The 17500-nt window shown below is 40.1% G+C and overlaps 1 protein-coding gene across 5 annotated transcripts in view; it reads right to left on the reverse strand.

The window, feature by feature from the left end:
- IQSEC2 (IQ motif and Sec7 domain ArfGEF 2) overlaps positions 1-17500 on the reverse strand; it is a 701326-nt gene that overhangs the window by 84935 nt on the left and 598891 nt on the right. Inside the window, exon 2 of one of the 5 annotated variants that reach the window (XM_053695381.1) lies at positions 8168-8213. The exons of the other annotated variants lie outside the window; for them this stretch is intronic. Coding sequence (XP_053551356.1) covers positions 8168-8213 — 46 coding nt within the window. The remainder of the gene's footprint in view (positions 1-8167; positions 8214-17500) is intronic. 5 annotated transcript variants of the gene reach the window in all.

Consider the following 17500-nt stretch of genomic DNA (forward strand, 5'->3'; position numbering starts at 1 on the left):
TTTTTGCCCATATGAGAGGTGAAGCACTGCCTCACCTGCCTCTAGTGACTGCACATCACTGACACACACACACATATATATACACACACACACATATATATACACACACACACACACATATATATAAACAGACACACATATATATACACACACACACATATATATACACACACACATATATATAAACAGACACACACATATATATATATATATATATATATACACACACACACACACACACATATATACACACACACACACATATATATATAAACAGACACACACATACATATATACACACACACATATATATATATATACACACACACACACACACATATATATATATACACACACACACACACATACATATATATACACACACATATATATATACACACACACACACACATATATATATACACACACACACACACATACATATATATACACACACACACACACACATATATATATACACACACACACACACACACATACATATATATACACACACACACACACATATATATATACACACACACACACACATACATATATATACACACACATATATATATACACACACACACACACACATATATATATACACACACACACACACATACATATATATACACACACACACACACATATATATATACACACACACACACACACACATACATATATATACACACACACACACACATATATATATACACACACACACACACATATATATATATACACACACACACACACATACATATATACACACACATATATATATATACACACACACACACACACACACACACACACATATATATATACACACACACACACACACACACACATCTACAAGGCTGTTTCAGTGCTCTAATTTACTACTTTAAAGGAAGATTATTTTAAACTTTATGTACCAGTGGATGTTCCTATCAAATAAAATGATGCTTTGTCATCAGCCAGTGAGCAATTTGTACCTAGGGATCAGTACACTGATATGTACATAATATGTTATAAATTTTAACAAAAAAGTAAACAGCTTTAATATGTAACGATTTTCAGGTAACAAGATGTGTTTACTTCTACACCATCTTACTTTACTAGCTGTTGGTGCAGAGCAATGACAGATATAGGAAACCAAAAGTTTGCAGACAGCGCTGGCAGCTAAAGGCTAAGGATTTGCTGGCAGAGATAGGTTTACATGTTTAATTGGTGGTGAGTCAAGCATCTTATTATCGCTACCTATTGCTGTGGCTAAACTGTCCTGTGATCAGTCTACAACAGACATCCTCAAAAGTGGCCCTCCAGAGGTTTTGGAACTACATTTCCCATGATGCTCAGCCAGCTGGTCTACAAGAACGATTTAGGGATATACTATTAATCAGTCACTTGTAGACAATTCTGACACCTGCAAAGCTCCAGCATTTAGTGCATCACATACAGCCCTTGTGAGAGACGCCTGCTTACAGCAAGGGCATAAGAAGTAGAACGTGGCTAAGTTACTTGAAACTTCAGACTTTATGAGGGATAAGCTCTATGCGCTACCACAGCAGATTAATCTCTGCAATAATAGCAAGGAATACGGCTGCAGAGCTAGAATAGTCACACCTGAAATAATAAGGATTATAATGCTGCGTTGCTTAGCGTTATTAGAAGATAAATGGCATTTCCTGCGCAGTCCCCTGTGCAACAGAACCCTGACTCTAATACTATGTTCCATGGCAGTTCCCAGCTGCTGCAGACTGATGTGTAATTGTGTATTATTATGTAAACTGCAGTGATAGCCCCTAAAAACTAATTGTCCTTACAAAAGCAATCGCTCACTCTAGGGGGATTTAAAGGGACATTAAACACAAATTGTAAGCTGCATGGTAATGTACATTCATGTTTGAGGGAAGAACTTTGCTATGAATAATGTAGCTTTAGTTTGTCAAATGAGTGAATTTTTTTTATTTATTTTTTCACAGATTTTCCTGTCCCCCAGAGCAAAAAGAATCCTAGCTAACCAATGACAAACTAATACTCATGTATGGCATGGACTCTGTTTGCACATGTGACCGAGGCAGCCTGCCCTCTTCTCTTCCATTAAAGGGACAGTAAAGTCATAATTAGACAATGATTTAGACCGAGAATACAATTTTAAACACCTTTTCAAATTACTTCTATTTAATTTGCTTCCTTCTCTTGTTATCCATTGCTGAGTTTTATCTAGGCAAGCTCAAGAGCAGCAAAGAGTCTAGGTTCTAGCTGCTGATTGGTTGCTGCATATATATATACCAATTGTCATTGGCTCACTCATGTGTTCAGTTAGAAACCAGTAGTGCATTGCTGCTCCTTCAACAAATGATACCAAGAGAATGAAGCAAATTTGATAATAGAAGTAAATTGGAAAGTTGTTTAAAATTGTATGTTCTACCTAATTCATGAAAGAACATTTTTGAGTTTTATGTCCCTTTAAGGTGGTTTAGTATTCATTTAGCTCAGTTTCTTAGTAATAATTTATTTAACAAGTATTTAAACAAACAAATATTCCTTTCTAATCTACATCTAAAAGCTAAATAACAGAATTTATGCTTACCTGATAAATTACTTTCTCCAACGGTGTGTCCGGTCCACGGTGTCATCCATTACTTGTGGGATATTCTCCTCCCCCACAGGGAAAGGCAAGGAGAGCACACAGCAAGAGCTGTCCATATAGTCCCTCCCAGGCTCCGCCCCCCCAGTCATTCGACCGATGGTTAGGAGAAAAAAAGGAGAAACTATAGTGTGCCGTGGTGACTGTAGTGTATAGAGAAAGAAATTCTTCAAACCTGATTAAAAAACCAGGGCGGGCCGTGGACCGGACACACCGTTGGAGAAAGTAATTTATCAGGTAAGCATAAATTCTGTTTTCTCCAACATTGGTGTGTTCGGTCCACTGTGTCATCCATTACTTGTGGGAACCAATACCAAAGCTTTAGGACACGGATGAAGGGAGGGAGCAAATCAGGTTACCTAAACAGAAGGCACCACGGCTTGCAAAACCTTTCTCCCAAAAATAGCCTCCGAAGAAGCAAAAGTATCAAATTTGTAGAATTTGGACAAAGTGTGCAGAGAAGACCAGGTCGCTGCCTTACATATCTGATCAACAGAAGCCTCGTTCTTGAAGGCCCATGTGGAAGCCACAGCCCTAGTAGAGTGAGCTGTGATTCGTTCAGGAGGCTGCCGTCCGGCAGTCTCGTAAGCCAATCGTATGATGCTTTTCAGCCAAAAGGAAAGAGAGGTAGCAGTAGCTTTTTTTGACCTCTCCTCTTGCCAGAATAAACTACAAACAGAGAAGACGTTTGTCTGAAATCCTTTGTTGCTTCTAAATAGAACCTTAAAGCACGGACTACATCTAAATTGTGTAACAAGCGTTCCTTCTTTGAAAACTGGATTCGGACACAAAGAAGGCACAACTATTTCCTGGTTAATATTCTTGTTGGAAACAATCTTTGGAAGGAAACCAGGTTTAGTACGCAAAACAACCTTATCTGAATGGAACACCAGATAGGGCGGATTACACTGCAGAGCAGATAATTCAGAAACTCTTCTAGCAGAAGAATAGCAACCAAAAACAGAACTTTCCAAGATAACAACTTGATATCTATGGAATGTAAGGGTTCAAACGGAACCCCTTGAAGAACTGAAAGAACCAAATTTAGACTCCAGGGAGGAGTCAAGGGTCTGTAAACAGGCTTGATCCTGACCAAAGCCTGAACAAAAGCTTGAACATCTGGCACAGCTGCCAGTCGTTTGTGTAACAAGACAGATAAAGCAGAAATCTGTCCTTTTAGAGAACTCGCTGATAATCCCTTATCCAAACCTTCTTGGAGAAAGGAAAGGATCCTAGGAATTTTAATCTTACTCCATGAGAATCCCTTGGATTCACACCAACAGATATATCTTTTCCATATTTTATGGTAATCTTTCTAGTCACAGGTTTTCTGGCTTGTACCAGAGTATCTATCACAGAATCCGAAAACCCACGCTTAGACAAAATCAAGCGTTCAATTTCCAAGCAGTCAGCTGGAGAGAAACTAGATTTGGATGTTCGAATGGACCTTGTACTAGAAGATCCTGTCTCAAAGGTAGCTTCCATGGTGGAGCCGATGACATATTCACCAGGTCTGCATACCAAGTCCTGCGTGGCCACGCAGGAGCTATCAAAATCACCGAGGCCTTCTCCTGTTTGATCCTGGCTACCAGCCTGGGAATGAGAAGGAAAGGTGGAAACGCATAAGCTAGGTTGAAAGTCCAAGGCGCCACTAATGCATCCACTAGAGTCGCCTTGGGATCCCTGGATCTGGACCCGTAGCAAGGAACCTTGAAGTTCTGACGAGACGCCATCAGATCCATGTCTGGAATGCCCCATAATTGGGTCAACTGGGCAAACACCTCCGGGTGGAGTTCCCACTCCCCCGGATGAAAGGTCTGACGACTCAGATAATCCGCCTCCCAGTTTTCCACTCCTGGGATGTGGATCGCAGACAGGTGGTAGGAGTGATCCTCCGCCCATTTGATGATCTTGGTCACCTCTCTCATCGCCAGGGAACTCCTTGTTCCCCCTGATGGTTGAAGTAAGCAACAGTCGTCATGTTGTCTGATTGGAATCTTATGAATCTGGCCTTTGCTAGTTGAGGCCAAGCCCGAAGAGCATTGAATATCGCTCTCAGTTCCAGGATGTTTATCGGGAGAAGAGACTCTTCCCGAGACCATAGACCCTGAGCTTTCAGGGAATCCCAGACCGCGCCCCAGCCTAATAGACTGGCGTCGGTCGTGACAATGACCCACTCTGGTCTGCGGAAGCTCATTCCCTGGGACAGGTGATCCTGAGTCAGCCACCAACGGAGTGAGTCTCTGGTCTTCTGATCTACTTGAATCACTGGAGACAAGTCTGTATAATCCCCATTCCACTGTTTGAGCATGCACAGTTGTAATGGTCTTAGATGAATTCGCGCAAAAGGAACTATGTCCATTGCTGCAACCATCAACCCTACTACTTCCATGCACTGAGCTATGGAAGGCCGTAGAACAGAGTGAAGAACTTGACAAGCGTTTAGAAGCTTTGACTCTCTGACATCTGTCAGGAAAATCTTCATTTCTAAAGAATCTATTATTGTTCCCAAGAAAGGGACTCTTGTTGACGGAGACGGGGAACTTTTTTCTATGTTCACCTACCACCCGTGAGATCTGAGAAAGGCTAGAACAATGTCTGTGTGAGCCTTTGTCTTTGAAAGAGACGACGCTTGAATTAGGATGTCGTCCAAGTAAGGTGCCACTGCAATGCCCCTGGGTCTTAGAACCGCTAGAAGGGACCCGAGCACCTTTGTGAAAATCCTTGGAGCAGTGGCTAGTCCGAATGGGAGAGCCACAATAGGTAATGTTTGTCCAGAAAGGCGAACCTTAGGAACTGATGATGATATTTGTGGATAGGAATATGCAGATACGCATCCTTTAGATCCACGGTAGTCATAAATTGACCCTCCTGGATTGTAGGTAAAATCGTTCGAATAGTTTCCATTTTGAACGATGGCACTCTGAGAAATTTGTTTAGAATTTTTAAATCCAGAATTGGTCTGAAAGTTCCCTCTTTTTTTGGGAACTACAAACAGATTTGAGTTAAACCCCTGTTTGTTCAGAGCGGCAAGGAGAATGACTAGGGGGGCGGAGCCTGGGAGGGACTATATGGACAGCTCTTGCTGTGTGCTCTCCTTGCCTTTCCCTGTGGGGGAGGAGAATATCCCACAAGTAATGGATGACACCGTGGACCGGACACACCAATGTTGGAGAAATAATTATATATACACACACATATATATATATATATATATATATATATATATATATATATATATATATATATATATATATATATATATATACATACACACATACATATATATATACATACATACACACACACACACACATATATATATATATATATATATATATATATATATATATATATACATACACACATACATATATATATACATACATACACACACACACACACATATATATATATATATATATATATATATGCACCCTGTAATTACAACAATGCTTTGTGGCTTCTTGCAATAAGTGTTGATACCAGCCAAATGTGATTCTTTCTAAAAGAATTAACACCTTGATCGCTACAGTTGTATTCAGTGGTTAAAGGGACAGTCAAGTCCAAAATAAACTTTCATGATTCAAATAGGGCATGTCATTTTAAACAACTTTCCAATTTACTTTTATCACCAATTTTGCTTTGTTCTCTTATTATTCTTAGTTTAAAGCTAAACCTAGGTAGGTTTAGATGCTAATTTCTTTGAACTTGAAGGCCGCCTCTGATCTGAATGCATTTTGACAGTTTTTCACCACTAGAGGGCATTAGTTCATGTGTGTCATATAGATAACATTGAGCTCACACATGTGACATTACCTAGGAGTCAGCACTGATTGGCTAAATTGGTAGTCTGTTAAAAGAACTGAAATAAGGGGCAGTTTGCAGAGGCTTAGATACAAGGTAACCACAGAGGTAAAAAGTGTATTATTATAAAAGTGTTGGTTATGCAAAACTGGGGAATAGGTAATAAATGGATTATCTATCTTTTTAAACAACAACAATTCTGGTGTAGACTGTCCCTTTAAACCCTTTACCCCGCCACTTGTTTTATTTAGAGGAGACAATCAGGACTTGTTACTTGAGTAGCTAAAACTTGCCACTGTCATTTCGTTAGCAAAACATGTATTGTTTCGCAGTATTCTTTTATGTCACCTCCGCTGAAGCCAATTAGGACAGATATGAAAATAGGATTAAATTAGAAAGTTGCTTAAAATTGCATGCTCTACCTGAATCATGAAAGAAGAAAAATTGGGTTTCATATCACTAAGTTATAAAAAAAAATGGGGCATTTTTTCAACTACTACTTGAAAACACTGTTTGTTTGTTTTTTTTTCAAGCAGTGCATGAAAACTCACTCCAATGCGCACGAATATTGGCAGCATATTTTACCCACAATGTGGCAAAATATGACGCAGATTAAAGCGAGCTTGCTTGAAAATATGTGCAGTGTCTTTTTGAATAGAAGCCATCGTATAACTGTAAAATAATTTAAAAAGCTGTACGGACCGGAAGCGCAAGGTAGGTTTAATTTATCAGAGTCGACTTGTTGTGGAATTTGGATAAATTAATGTAAATATTTGCGGAGTATTTACCTAAGTAAGCAAATACTTTTGTTTTGTTAAGAGAACCTTTACTTTTTGATAACCCTGAAGCAATTGTTTCCTCGTCGGTACAAGTTTTACAGCTCTGTCACAAATTCAAGCAAGATATTCCTGAAACAGTCAAGTGGTTACTTTGTAACCGGAGAAAACAAAAAGAGATTTCTCAATAGCGCTTATTACATCAGTGACACTTCCAAAATATATTTATATACGAAAATATGTTCAACATTCACAATGTTTGTTTGACTAAGTTCAAATATTTAATTAAAACAAATAAAAAAAAATATTGGAGCTGTGCCCAATTTATTTTTTATTTTTTTTTCAACAAGCTTTATTGCGGATTCAAACATACAGGTCAAAAATAGAGCAACATACATTACATGCATTATAAGGGAGGTTAGTACCCATATGATAAAAGGGTAGAGTCCTTCTTTGTTTAGGTGCTGATGTCCATATCTTGAGCATGATGTGAGGGCAAACCCCTCTCCAATTTATTTTTTTAATTCAATACACTCATGTCTTGTAATTAACATTTTGCAATCCATTTTACCATGCACTATATTTTTTTTATAAATTTGATTGCAAGTAGCACTATCATTTGTGTAGCTTCAGAATGGCTCTTTAGATTATTTTAAAACAATTTCCACAACCTGTTTGCATTTACTTGACACTCTAATGCTCTATTCCATCTCTTCTATGCATGTCCAAAGGCAATTAAATTGTGGAAACAAGTTGAATATTGGCTAAATAGACATCTACCGATTAAAATAGTACTCAACCCAATTTATATATTCTTTCTGGTACAGGAACAGATTGAAAATAGAGCCCTGATTAATACAGTAATACTATTGGTTAGACAAAGGTGCCTTAGGAAATGGAAGGAAAGACAGGTTCCCACTATTGCCTCTGTCATACGTACTATCCAGCAACAGATTTTGGTGGAGCAATTTGATCCTGGGATAAACCTAAAGAGATTTTTGAAAAAGTGGGATTTAGTTATTTTAGCCCAGCCTAGAGAGATTCAGCTGCAAATATTGAAATACTTTCGCAATTCAGCGGACTTTCTAGAGTTAATATTATCAGATAGATATCCTGAATTTTGGAGACAGTATCTCTTCTGATAGGGGTCTGGGGAGGGGGGGGAGAGAGAGGGGAGGAGCGATTTTTTTTTTTTTTCTTTTCTCTCTAATTTTTTTTTTTTTTTTTATTATTTTTTTAAAAAAAAATATATAAATCCCAGAAGTGTACATTATAAAGGAGGTCAGGTTAAAGTGTCAAGACATGCAAAATTTTCTGTTTTATCTTTGTATTTTTTGTTATATTTTGATGATTATCTTGCCCTGCGTGGCCAAAAAGATAAGGAAAGTATTGTTTTTTGTTTCTTTTATGAATCTGTGTACACTTCTGTTTATAAATAAATAATATAAAAAAAAAAAAAAAAAAAAAAAAAAGACACTCTAATGCAGAACTAAACTGCATCTGAATACCTGGAACCTGTCCAGGCAATTTAAAGGAACGTTTTACCATAGATTTCTATTTGCATAAATGTTTTGTAGATGATCCATTTATATAGACCAACTGGGAGTGTTTTTAGAACAATGTATAGTTTTGCTTATTTTTTTTAATAACATTGTGCTGATTTTAAGACTCAGTTTCAGATGTATACCAATGTCTACAGACTCCTGCTGGCTCCTGTTAGTCTAATCTGTCTTTTCATATGCAGGGAGGGGGTAGGTGTCTGCTCTTCCTGCTCTCCCAGACACTTTTAGTGGGTGTTCCAGCCTACCCTCATCAACAGTGCTAAACTGGGAGCTTCTAAGTAAGTTTTTAAAATGTTTTATACTGGATTTTTCTATCAGTATCTGTGCATATTCTTCTTTATAGTAGTGTCTATTACATGCAGTTAGATAACAATTTGTCTATGCAGTCCCTTTAACGTTCCAAGTGTGCAGCGCTGGCATTTTGCAGGTGGGGTGGATTGCGGTACATAACCTGCGTTACCCATAGGGTTGAGAAAATCAAAAAGGAAGGAGAACAGCGCACCTGTTTGTGGGGAACGGAGTAAGATTTGCCAAATCTTGTCAATCCAAATAGTCATATATCCATAGCACTCCAGCCACCAGAAGAAATATTGTTTAAAAGACCTTTATTCTCATTAGTTGGGTCTAAAAGTTCCTGTAAACTTTTGAACCCAACTAATGAGAATAAAGGTCTTTTAAACAAAGATTTCTTCTGGTGGCTGGAGTGCTATGGATGCATTACCCAGGTTGCCAGGTGTCCAGTATTTATCTGGACAGTCCAGTACTTTAGGAAGGCTGTCCAGGAAAATCTTTACAAAAATACTTGACAATTAAATGTCCAGTATTTTTTTTTTTTACGTCTATGAGTGTTAGCTAAGTGTAAAAGCCTCATATGCCTAAATGCATTAAAAACCTAGAGCGGAAAAAACAGAATTTATGTTTACCTGATAAATTACTTTCTCCAACGGTGTGTCCGGTCCACGGCGTCATCCTTACTTGTGGGATATTCTCTTCCCCAACAGGAAATGGCAAAGAGCCCAGCAAAGCTGGTCACATGATCCCTCCTAGGCTCCGCCTTCCCCAGTCATTCGACCGACGTAAAGGAGGAATATTTGCATAGGAGAAATCATATGATACTGTATATGTGACTGTAGTTAAAGAAAATAAATTATCAGACCTGATTAAAAAACCAGGGCTGGCCGTGGACCGGACACACCGTTGGAGAAAGTAATTTATCAGGTAAACATAAATTCTGTTTTCTCCAACATAGGTGTGTCCGGTCCACGGCGTCATCCTTACTTGTGGGAACCAATACCAAAGCTTTAGGACACGGATGATGGGAGGGAGCAAATCAGGTCACCTAGATGGAAGGCACCACGGCTTGCAAAACCTTTCTCCCAAAAATAGCCTCAGAAGAAGCAAAAGTATCAAATTTGTAAAATTTAGTAAAAGTGTGCAGTGAAGACCAAGTCGCTGCCTTACATATCTGATCAACAGAAGCCTCGTTCTTGAAGGCCCATGTGGAAGCCACGGCCCTAGTGGAATGAGCTGTGATTCTTTCAGGAGGCTGCCGTCCGGCAGTCTCATAAGCCAATCTGATGATGCTTTTAAGCCAAAAAGAGAGAGAGGTAGAAGTTGCTTTTTGACCTCTCCTTTTACCAGAATAAACAACAAACAAGGAAGATGTTTGTCTGAAATCCTTTGTAGCATCTAAATAGAATTTTAGAGCACGAACTACATCCAAATTGTGCAACAAACGTTCCTTCTTTGAAACTGGATTCGGACACAAAGAAGGCACGACTATCTCCTGGTTAATGTTTTTGTTAGAAACAACTTTCGGAAGAAAACCAGGTTTAGTACGCAAAACCACCTTATCTGCATGGAACACCAGATAAGGAGGAGAACACTGCAGAGCAGATAACTCTGAAACTCTTCTAGCAGAAGAAATTGCAACCAAAAACAAAACTTTCCAAGATAATAACTTAATATCTACGGAATGTAAGGGTTCAAACGGAACCCCCTGAAGAACTGAAATAACTAAATTGAGACTCCAAGGAGGAGTCAAAGGTTTGTAAACAGGCTTGATTCTAACCAGAGCCTGAACAAAAGCTTGAACATCTGGCACAGCCGCCAGCTTTTTGTGAAGTAAAACAGATAAAGCAGAAATCTGTCCCTTCAAAGAACTTGCAGATAATCCTTTCTCCAAACCTTCTTGAAGAAAGGATAGAATCTTAGGAATTTTTATCTTGTTCCATGGGAATCCTTTAGATTCACACCAACAGATATATTTTTTCCATATTTTATGGTAGATTTTTCTAGTTACAGGCTTTCTGGCCTGAACAAGAGTATCAATGACAGAATCTGAGAACCCTCGCTTTGATAACATCAAGCGTTCAATCTCCAAGCAGTCAGTTGGAGTGAGGCCAGATTCGGATGTTCGAACGGACCTTGAACAAGAAGGTCCTGTCTCAAAGGTAGCTTCCATGGTGGAGCCGATGACATATTCACCAGGTCTGCATACCAAGTCCTGCGTGGCCACGCAGGAGCTATCAAGATCACTGATGCCCTCTCCTGATTGATCCTGGCTACCAGCCTGGGGATGAGAGGAAACGGTGGGAATACATAAGCTAGGTTGAAGGTCCAAGGTGCTACTAGTGCATCTACTAGAGTCGCCTTGGGATCCCTGGATCTGGACCCGTGGCAAGGAACCTTGAAGTTCTGACGAGAGGCCATCAGATCCATGTCTGGAATGCCCCACAATTGAGTAATTTGGGCAAAGATTTCCGGATGGAGTTCCCACTCCCCCGGATGAAATGTCTGACGACTCAGAAAATCCGCTTCCCAATTTTCCACTCCTGGGATGTGGATTGCAGACAAGTGGCAGGAGTGAGTCTCCGCCCATTGAATGATTTTGGTCACTTCTTCCATCGCCAGGGAACTCCTTGTTCCCCCCTGATGGTTGATATACGCAACAGTCGTCATGTTGTCTGATTGAAACCGTATGAATTTGGCCTTTGCTAGCTGAGGCCAGGCCTTGAGAGCATTGAATATCGCTCTCAGTTCCAGAATATTTATCGGGAGAAGAGATTCTTCCCGAGACCAAAGACCCTGAGCTTTCAGGAGTTCCCAGACCGCGCCCCAGCCCACCAGACTGGCGTCGGTCGTGACAATGACCCACTCTGGTCTGCGGAAGCTCATCCCCTGTGACAGGTTGTCCAGGGTCAGCCACCAACGGAGTGAATCTCTGGTCCTCTGATCTACTTGTATCGTCGGAGACAAGTCTGTATAATCCCCATTCCACTGACTGAGCATGCACAGTTGTAATGGTCTCAGATGAATTCGCGCAAAAGGAACTATGTCCATTGCCGCGACCATCAAACCTATTACTTCCATGCACTGCGCTATGGAAGGAAGAGGAACAGAATGAAGTACTTGACAAGAGCTTAGAAGTTTTGATTTTCTGGCCTCTGTCAGAAAAATCCTCATTTCTAAGGAGTCTATTATTGTTCCCAAGAAGGGAACTCTTGTTGACGGAGATAGAGAACTTTTTTCTACGTTCACTTTCCACCCGTGAGATCTGAGAAAGGCCAGGACAATGTCCGTATGAGCCTTTGCTTGTGGTAGGGACGACGCTTGAATCAGTATGTCGTCCAAGTAAGGTACTACTGCAATGCCCCTTGGTCGTAGCACCGCTAGAAGGGACCCTAGTACCTTTGTGAAAATTCTTGGAGCAGTGGCTAATCCGAATGGAAGTGCCACAAACTGGTAATGCTTGTCCAGAAAGGCGAACCTTAGGAACCGATGATGTTCCTTGTGGATAGGAATATGTAGATACGCATCCTTTAAATCCACCGTGGTCATGAATTGACCTTCCTGGATGGAAGGAAGAATTGTCCGAATGGTTTCCATTTTGAACGATGGAACCTTGAGAAACTTGTTTAGGATCTTGAGATCTAAGATTGGTCTGAATGTTCCCTCTTTTTTGGGAACTATGAACAGATTGGAGTAGAATCCCATCCCTTGTTCTCCTAATGGAACAGGATGAATCACTCCCATTTTTAACAGGTCTTCTACACAATGTAAGAATGCCTGTCTTTTTATGTGGTCTGAAGACAATTGAGACCTGTGGAACCTCCCCCTTGGGGGAAGCTCCTTGAATTCCAGAAGATAACCTTGGGAGACTATTTCTAGCGCCCAAGGATCCAGAACATCTCTTGCCCAAGCCTGAGCGAAGAGAGAAAGTCTGCCCCCCACCAGATCCGGTCCCGGATCGGGGGCCAACATCTCATGCTGTCTTGGTAGCAGCGGCAGGTTTCTTGGCCTGCTTACCTTTGTTCCAGCCTTGCATTGGCCTCCAGGCTGGCTTGGTTTGAGAAGTATTACCCTCTTGCTTAGAGGATGTAGCACTTGGGGCTGGTCCGTTTCTGCGAAAGGGACGAAAATTTGGTTTATTTTTAGCCTTGAAAGACCTATCCTGAGGAAGGGCGTGGCCCTTACCCCCAGTGATATCAGAAATAATCTCTTTCAAGTCAGGGCCAAACAGCGTTTTCCCCTTGAAAGGTATGTTAAGCAATTTGTTCTTGGAAGACGCATCCGCTGACCAAGATTTTAGCCAAAGCGCTCTGCGCGCCACAATAGCAAACCCTGAATTTTTCGCCGCTAATCTAGCCAATTGCAAAGTGGCGTCTAAAGTAAAAGAGTTAGTCAATTTGAGAGCATGAATTCTGTCCATAATCTCCTCATAAGAAGAATCTTTATTGAGCGACTTTTCTAGTTCATCGAACCAGAAACACGCTGCTGTAGTGACAGGAACCATGCATGAAATTGGTTGTAGAAGGTAACCTTGCTGAACAAACATCTTTTTAAGCAAACCCTCTAATTTTTTATCCATAGGATCTTTGAAAGCACAACTATCTTCTATAGGGATAGTAGTGCGTTTGTTTAGAGTAGAAGCCGCCCCCTCGACCTTGGGGACTGTCTGCCATAAGTCCTTTCTGGGGTCGACCATAGGAAACAATTTCTTAAATATAGGGGGAGGGACAAAAGGTATGCCGGGCCTTTCCCATTCTTTGTTTACAATGTCCGCCACCCGCTTGGGTATAGGAAAAGCTTCGGGGGGCCCCGGGACCTCTAGGAACTTGTCCATCTTACATAATTTCTCTGGAATGACCCAATTCTCACAATCATCCAGAGTAGATAACACCTCCTTAAGCAGAGCGCGGAGATGTTCCAATTTAAATTTGAATGTAATCACATCAGGTTCAGCTTGTTGAGAAATTTTCCCTGAATCTGAAATTTCTCCCTCAGACAAAACCTCCCTGGCCCCCTCAGACTGGTGTAGGGGCACTTCAGAACCAATATCATCAGCGTCCTCATGCTCTTCAGTATTTTCTAAAACAGAGCAGTCGCGCTTTCGCTGATAAGTGGGCATTTTGGCTAAAATGTTTTTGATAGAATTATCCATTACAGCCGTTAATTGTTGCATAGTAAGGAGTATTGGCGCACTAGATGTACTAGGGGCCTCCTGTGTGGGCAAGACTGGCGTAGACGAAGGAGGGGATGATGCAGTACCATGCTTACTCCCCTCACTTGAGGAATCATCTTGGGCATCATTTTCTCTAAATTTTGTGTCACATAAATCACATCTATTTAAATGAGAAGGAACCTTGGCTTCCCCACATACAGAACATAGTCTATCTGATAGTTCAGACATGTTAAACAGGCATAAACTTGATAACAAAGTACAAAAAACGTTTTAAAATAAAACCGTTACTGTCACTTTAAATTTTAAACTGAACACACTTTATTACTGAAAATGTGAAAAAGTATGAAGGAATTGTTCAAAATTCACCAAAATTTCACCACAGTGTCTTAAAGCCTTAAAAGTATTGCACACCAAATTTGAAAGCTTTAACTCTTAAAATAACGGAACCGGAGCCGTTTTCATATTTAACCCCTATACAGTCCCTGGTATCTGCTTTGCTGAGACCCAACCAAGCCCAAAGGGGAATACGATACCAAATGACGCCTTCAGTAAGCTTTTTCTATGTATCTGAGCTCCTCACACATGCATCTGCATGTCTTGCTTCCCAAAAACAACTGCGCAATAGAGGCGCGAAAATGAGGCTCTGCCTATGATTAGAGAAGGCCCCCAGTGAAAAAGGTGTCCAATACAGTGCCTGCCGGTTATTTTACATAATTCCCAAGAATAAAATAACTCCTCAAAACTATAAAGTATTAAAAATGCTTATATATCAATCGTTTTAGCCCAGAAAAATGTCTACCAGTCTTTAAAGCCCTTGTGAAGCCCTTTATTCTTATTTAATAAAAATGGCTTACCGGATCCCATAGGGAAAATGACAGCTTCCAGCATTACCAAGTCTTGTTAGAAATGTGTCATACCTCAAGCAGCAAAAGTCTGCTCACTGTTTCCCCCAACTGAAGTTAATTCCTCTCAACAGTCCTGTGTGGAAACAGCCATCGATTTTAGTAACGGTTGCTAAAATCATTTTCCTCTTACAAACAGAAATCTTCATCTCTTTTCTGTTTCAGAGTAAATAGTACATACCAGCACTATTTTAAAATAACAAACTCTTGATTGAAGAATAAAAACTACATTTAAACACCAAAAAACTCTAAGCCATCTCCGTGGAGATGTTGCCTGTACAACGGCAAAGAGAATGACTGGGGAAGGCGGAGCCTAGGAGGGATCATGTGACCAGCTTTGCTGGGCTCTTTGCCATTTCCTGTTGGGGAAGAGAATATCCCACAAGTAAGGATGACGCCGTGGACCGGACACACCTATGTTGGAGAAAAGTGAGGAGCACTCGAGAGGGTCAAATTACTTCCGTTTACTTGTGTTACTGGCAACCAGAGGTACAATTATTGAATTGTATGTTACTGGCAGTCAAGTGGTAAAATCACTTGCTCAGTTGTTGAAAATATACATAAATGGGATCAAGAGTGGGAGATACGGTAGAGCTTTTAGGGGGGGCACTGTGCCAAGTCAACAACAGATAGCCCAGTAATTTTGTGGAAGACAGATGACAGCCCTAATCACCCACATGGTCTGAACTGTTTATTTCTAATTAGTGGGACATGAAGTCAGCTTACCAACGCAGCATCGACCACATGAGCCACGTCACTAATGTCGCATGCCATGTACAGATTAGTAATATTGTGCTAGGGAGAGAATCCATGTACTGTGTGTCTTTAATAAACGCTTAACCTCTTAGATGCCAGCAAGGTCCACATTGTATAGCAATGAGCTACACTGCCCTCTGTCAGCCAAGGGTTAAAATAAGATTATCAAAACAATTACAAATCCATTGTATAAAACTAGATGAAATACTGGTACATTATGAGCTGCAGAGGGTGTGACGCTACTTGCAGCAGGAAGAGACCTAACTACAATCAGGGGTCGACAAATTTGTTTAAAATTTAGGAGCCAGTAAGAATATTTAGGAGCCAGACAGTGGCATTTGTATATAAAAATATGGAGAATAATCTGAAAAAGTTAGGAGCCAGGGGTATAAATTCTAGGAGCTAGTGGCTACCTGGCTCCTGGGTTTGTCGAGCCCTGAACTACATAATATGGGCACAAATAAATAGGGCATCTTGGCCAATGACTGTGCAGTAACACATTGTTCAGAGAACATATATAGCGAAAAGGATCAAATCTTTACCCTCACAGCGTCACACTCTGACATTGCGGCCCCCACACAGCAACTCCGGATGGAGAAACAGATAAAAAAATAAACTACAAAAATGCCCTGGTGCCATAAATCACTGACAAAAAGGAACATTCCCAGAAGCATTGCTTGGAGAAGGGCCCCACACATTCAAACGTGTGTTAATACAGTAGGTTACCAGTCAATAGCAAAAAAATCACTAGAAACTAAAAATCATACCATTTACTTTAAAGGGACATTAAACCCAACATTTTTCTCTCATGATTCAGATCGAGAATACAATTTTAAACAACATTCCAATTAGAGCTGCAACAACTAATCGTCATAATCGATAATAATCGATTATTAAAATAGTTGTCAACGAATCTCATAATCGATTAGTTGGTTTGCAATTAGTTGGTCTGTGCACAACACCAGCTGCTTTATAACACTGAACTCCTGCACATGGTATTGTGTTTTATGGTTATGTCCTTAGCCTAAAGGACATCTACAGACGTCTACTTTTGACTTTTTCAGGACAGTATACGTTTACAACTACCCCTGGCTTATGTGCAACCCAGATATAATAGTCATCATTTGGATGGTTTATATTAAATCTGGTGATTTGGAACTATGCTTTGCATGATATAGTGCTGAGCTTGTTATTTACAGCTAGCCCCTAGATTGGTGGGAGTTATTTAAATTGATGTGCACTATTATCTGTTTGCACAATTATTAGCGTATTGCTTGCTATTGCTGATTATATGTACTGTATAAATAAATGTGTAAGGCTTTGTCCTGTTATTGATATACAGTCCTTAGCGCTTTTGATTTGTTTTTTATTGTTTTTTTTTTTATATTTTTAATAAATTGTGATAATATGTACCAGATTCAACCTTTATAAGTATATCTTTGTTATTTTTAGAGCGGACTAGATATTTCCCCTAACCTTATAGCTGGTTATTTACCATTGCATATAAATATTAAAGATATTTTTATGTTAGAATGAAGTCAAGGGTTACTTTATTGAGAGGCCCCTTGCCAAGGTAGAAAACACTTTGG

The sequence above is a fragment of the Bombina bombina genome, chromosome 12 (genome assembly GCF_027579735.1).
Source record: "Bombina bombina isolate aBomBom1 chromosome 12, aBomBom1.pri, whole genome shotgun sequence".
Classification (NCBI taxonomy): domain Eukaryota; kingdom Metazoa; phylum Chordata; class Amphibia; order Anura; family Bombinatoridae; genus Bombina; species Bombina bombina.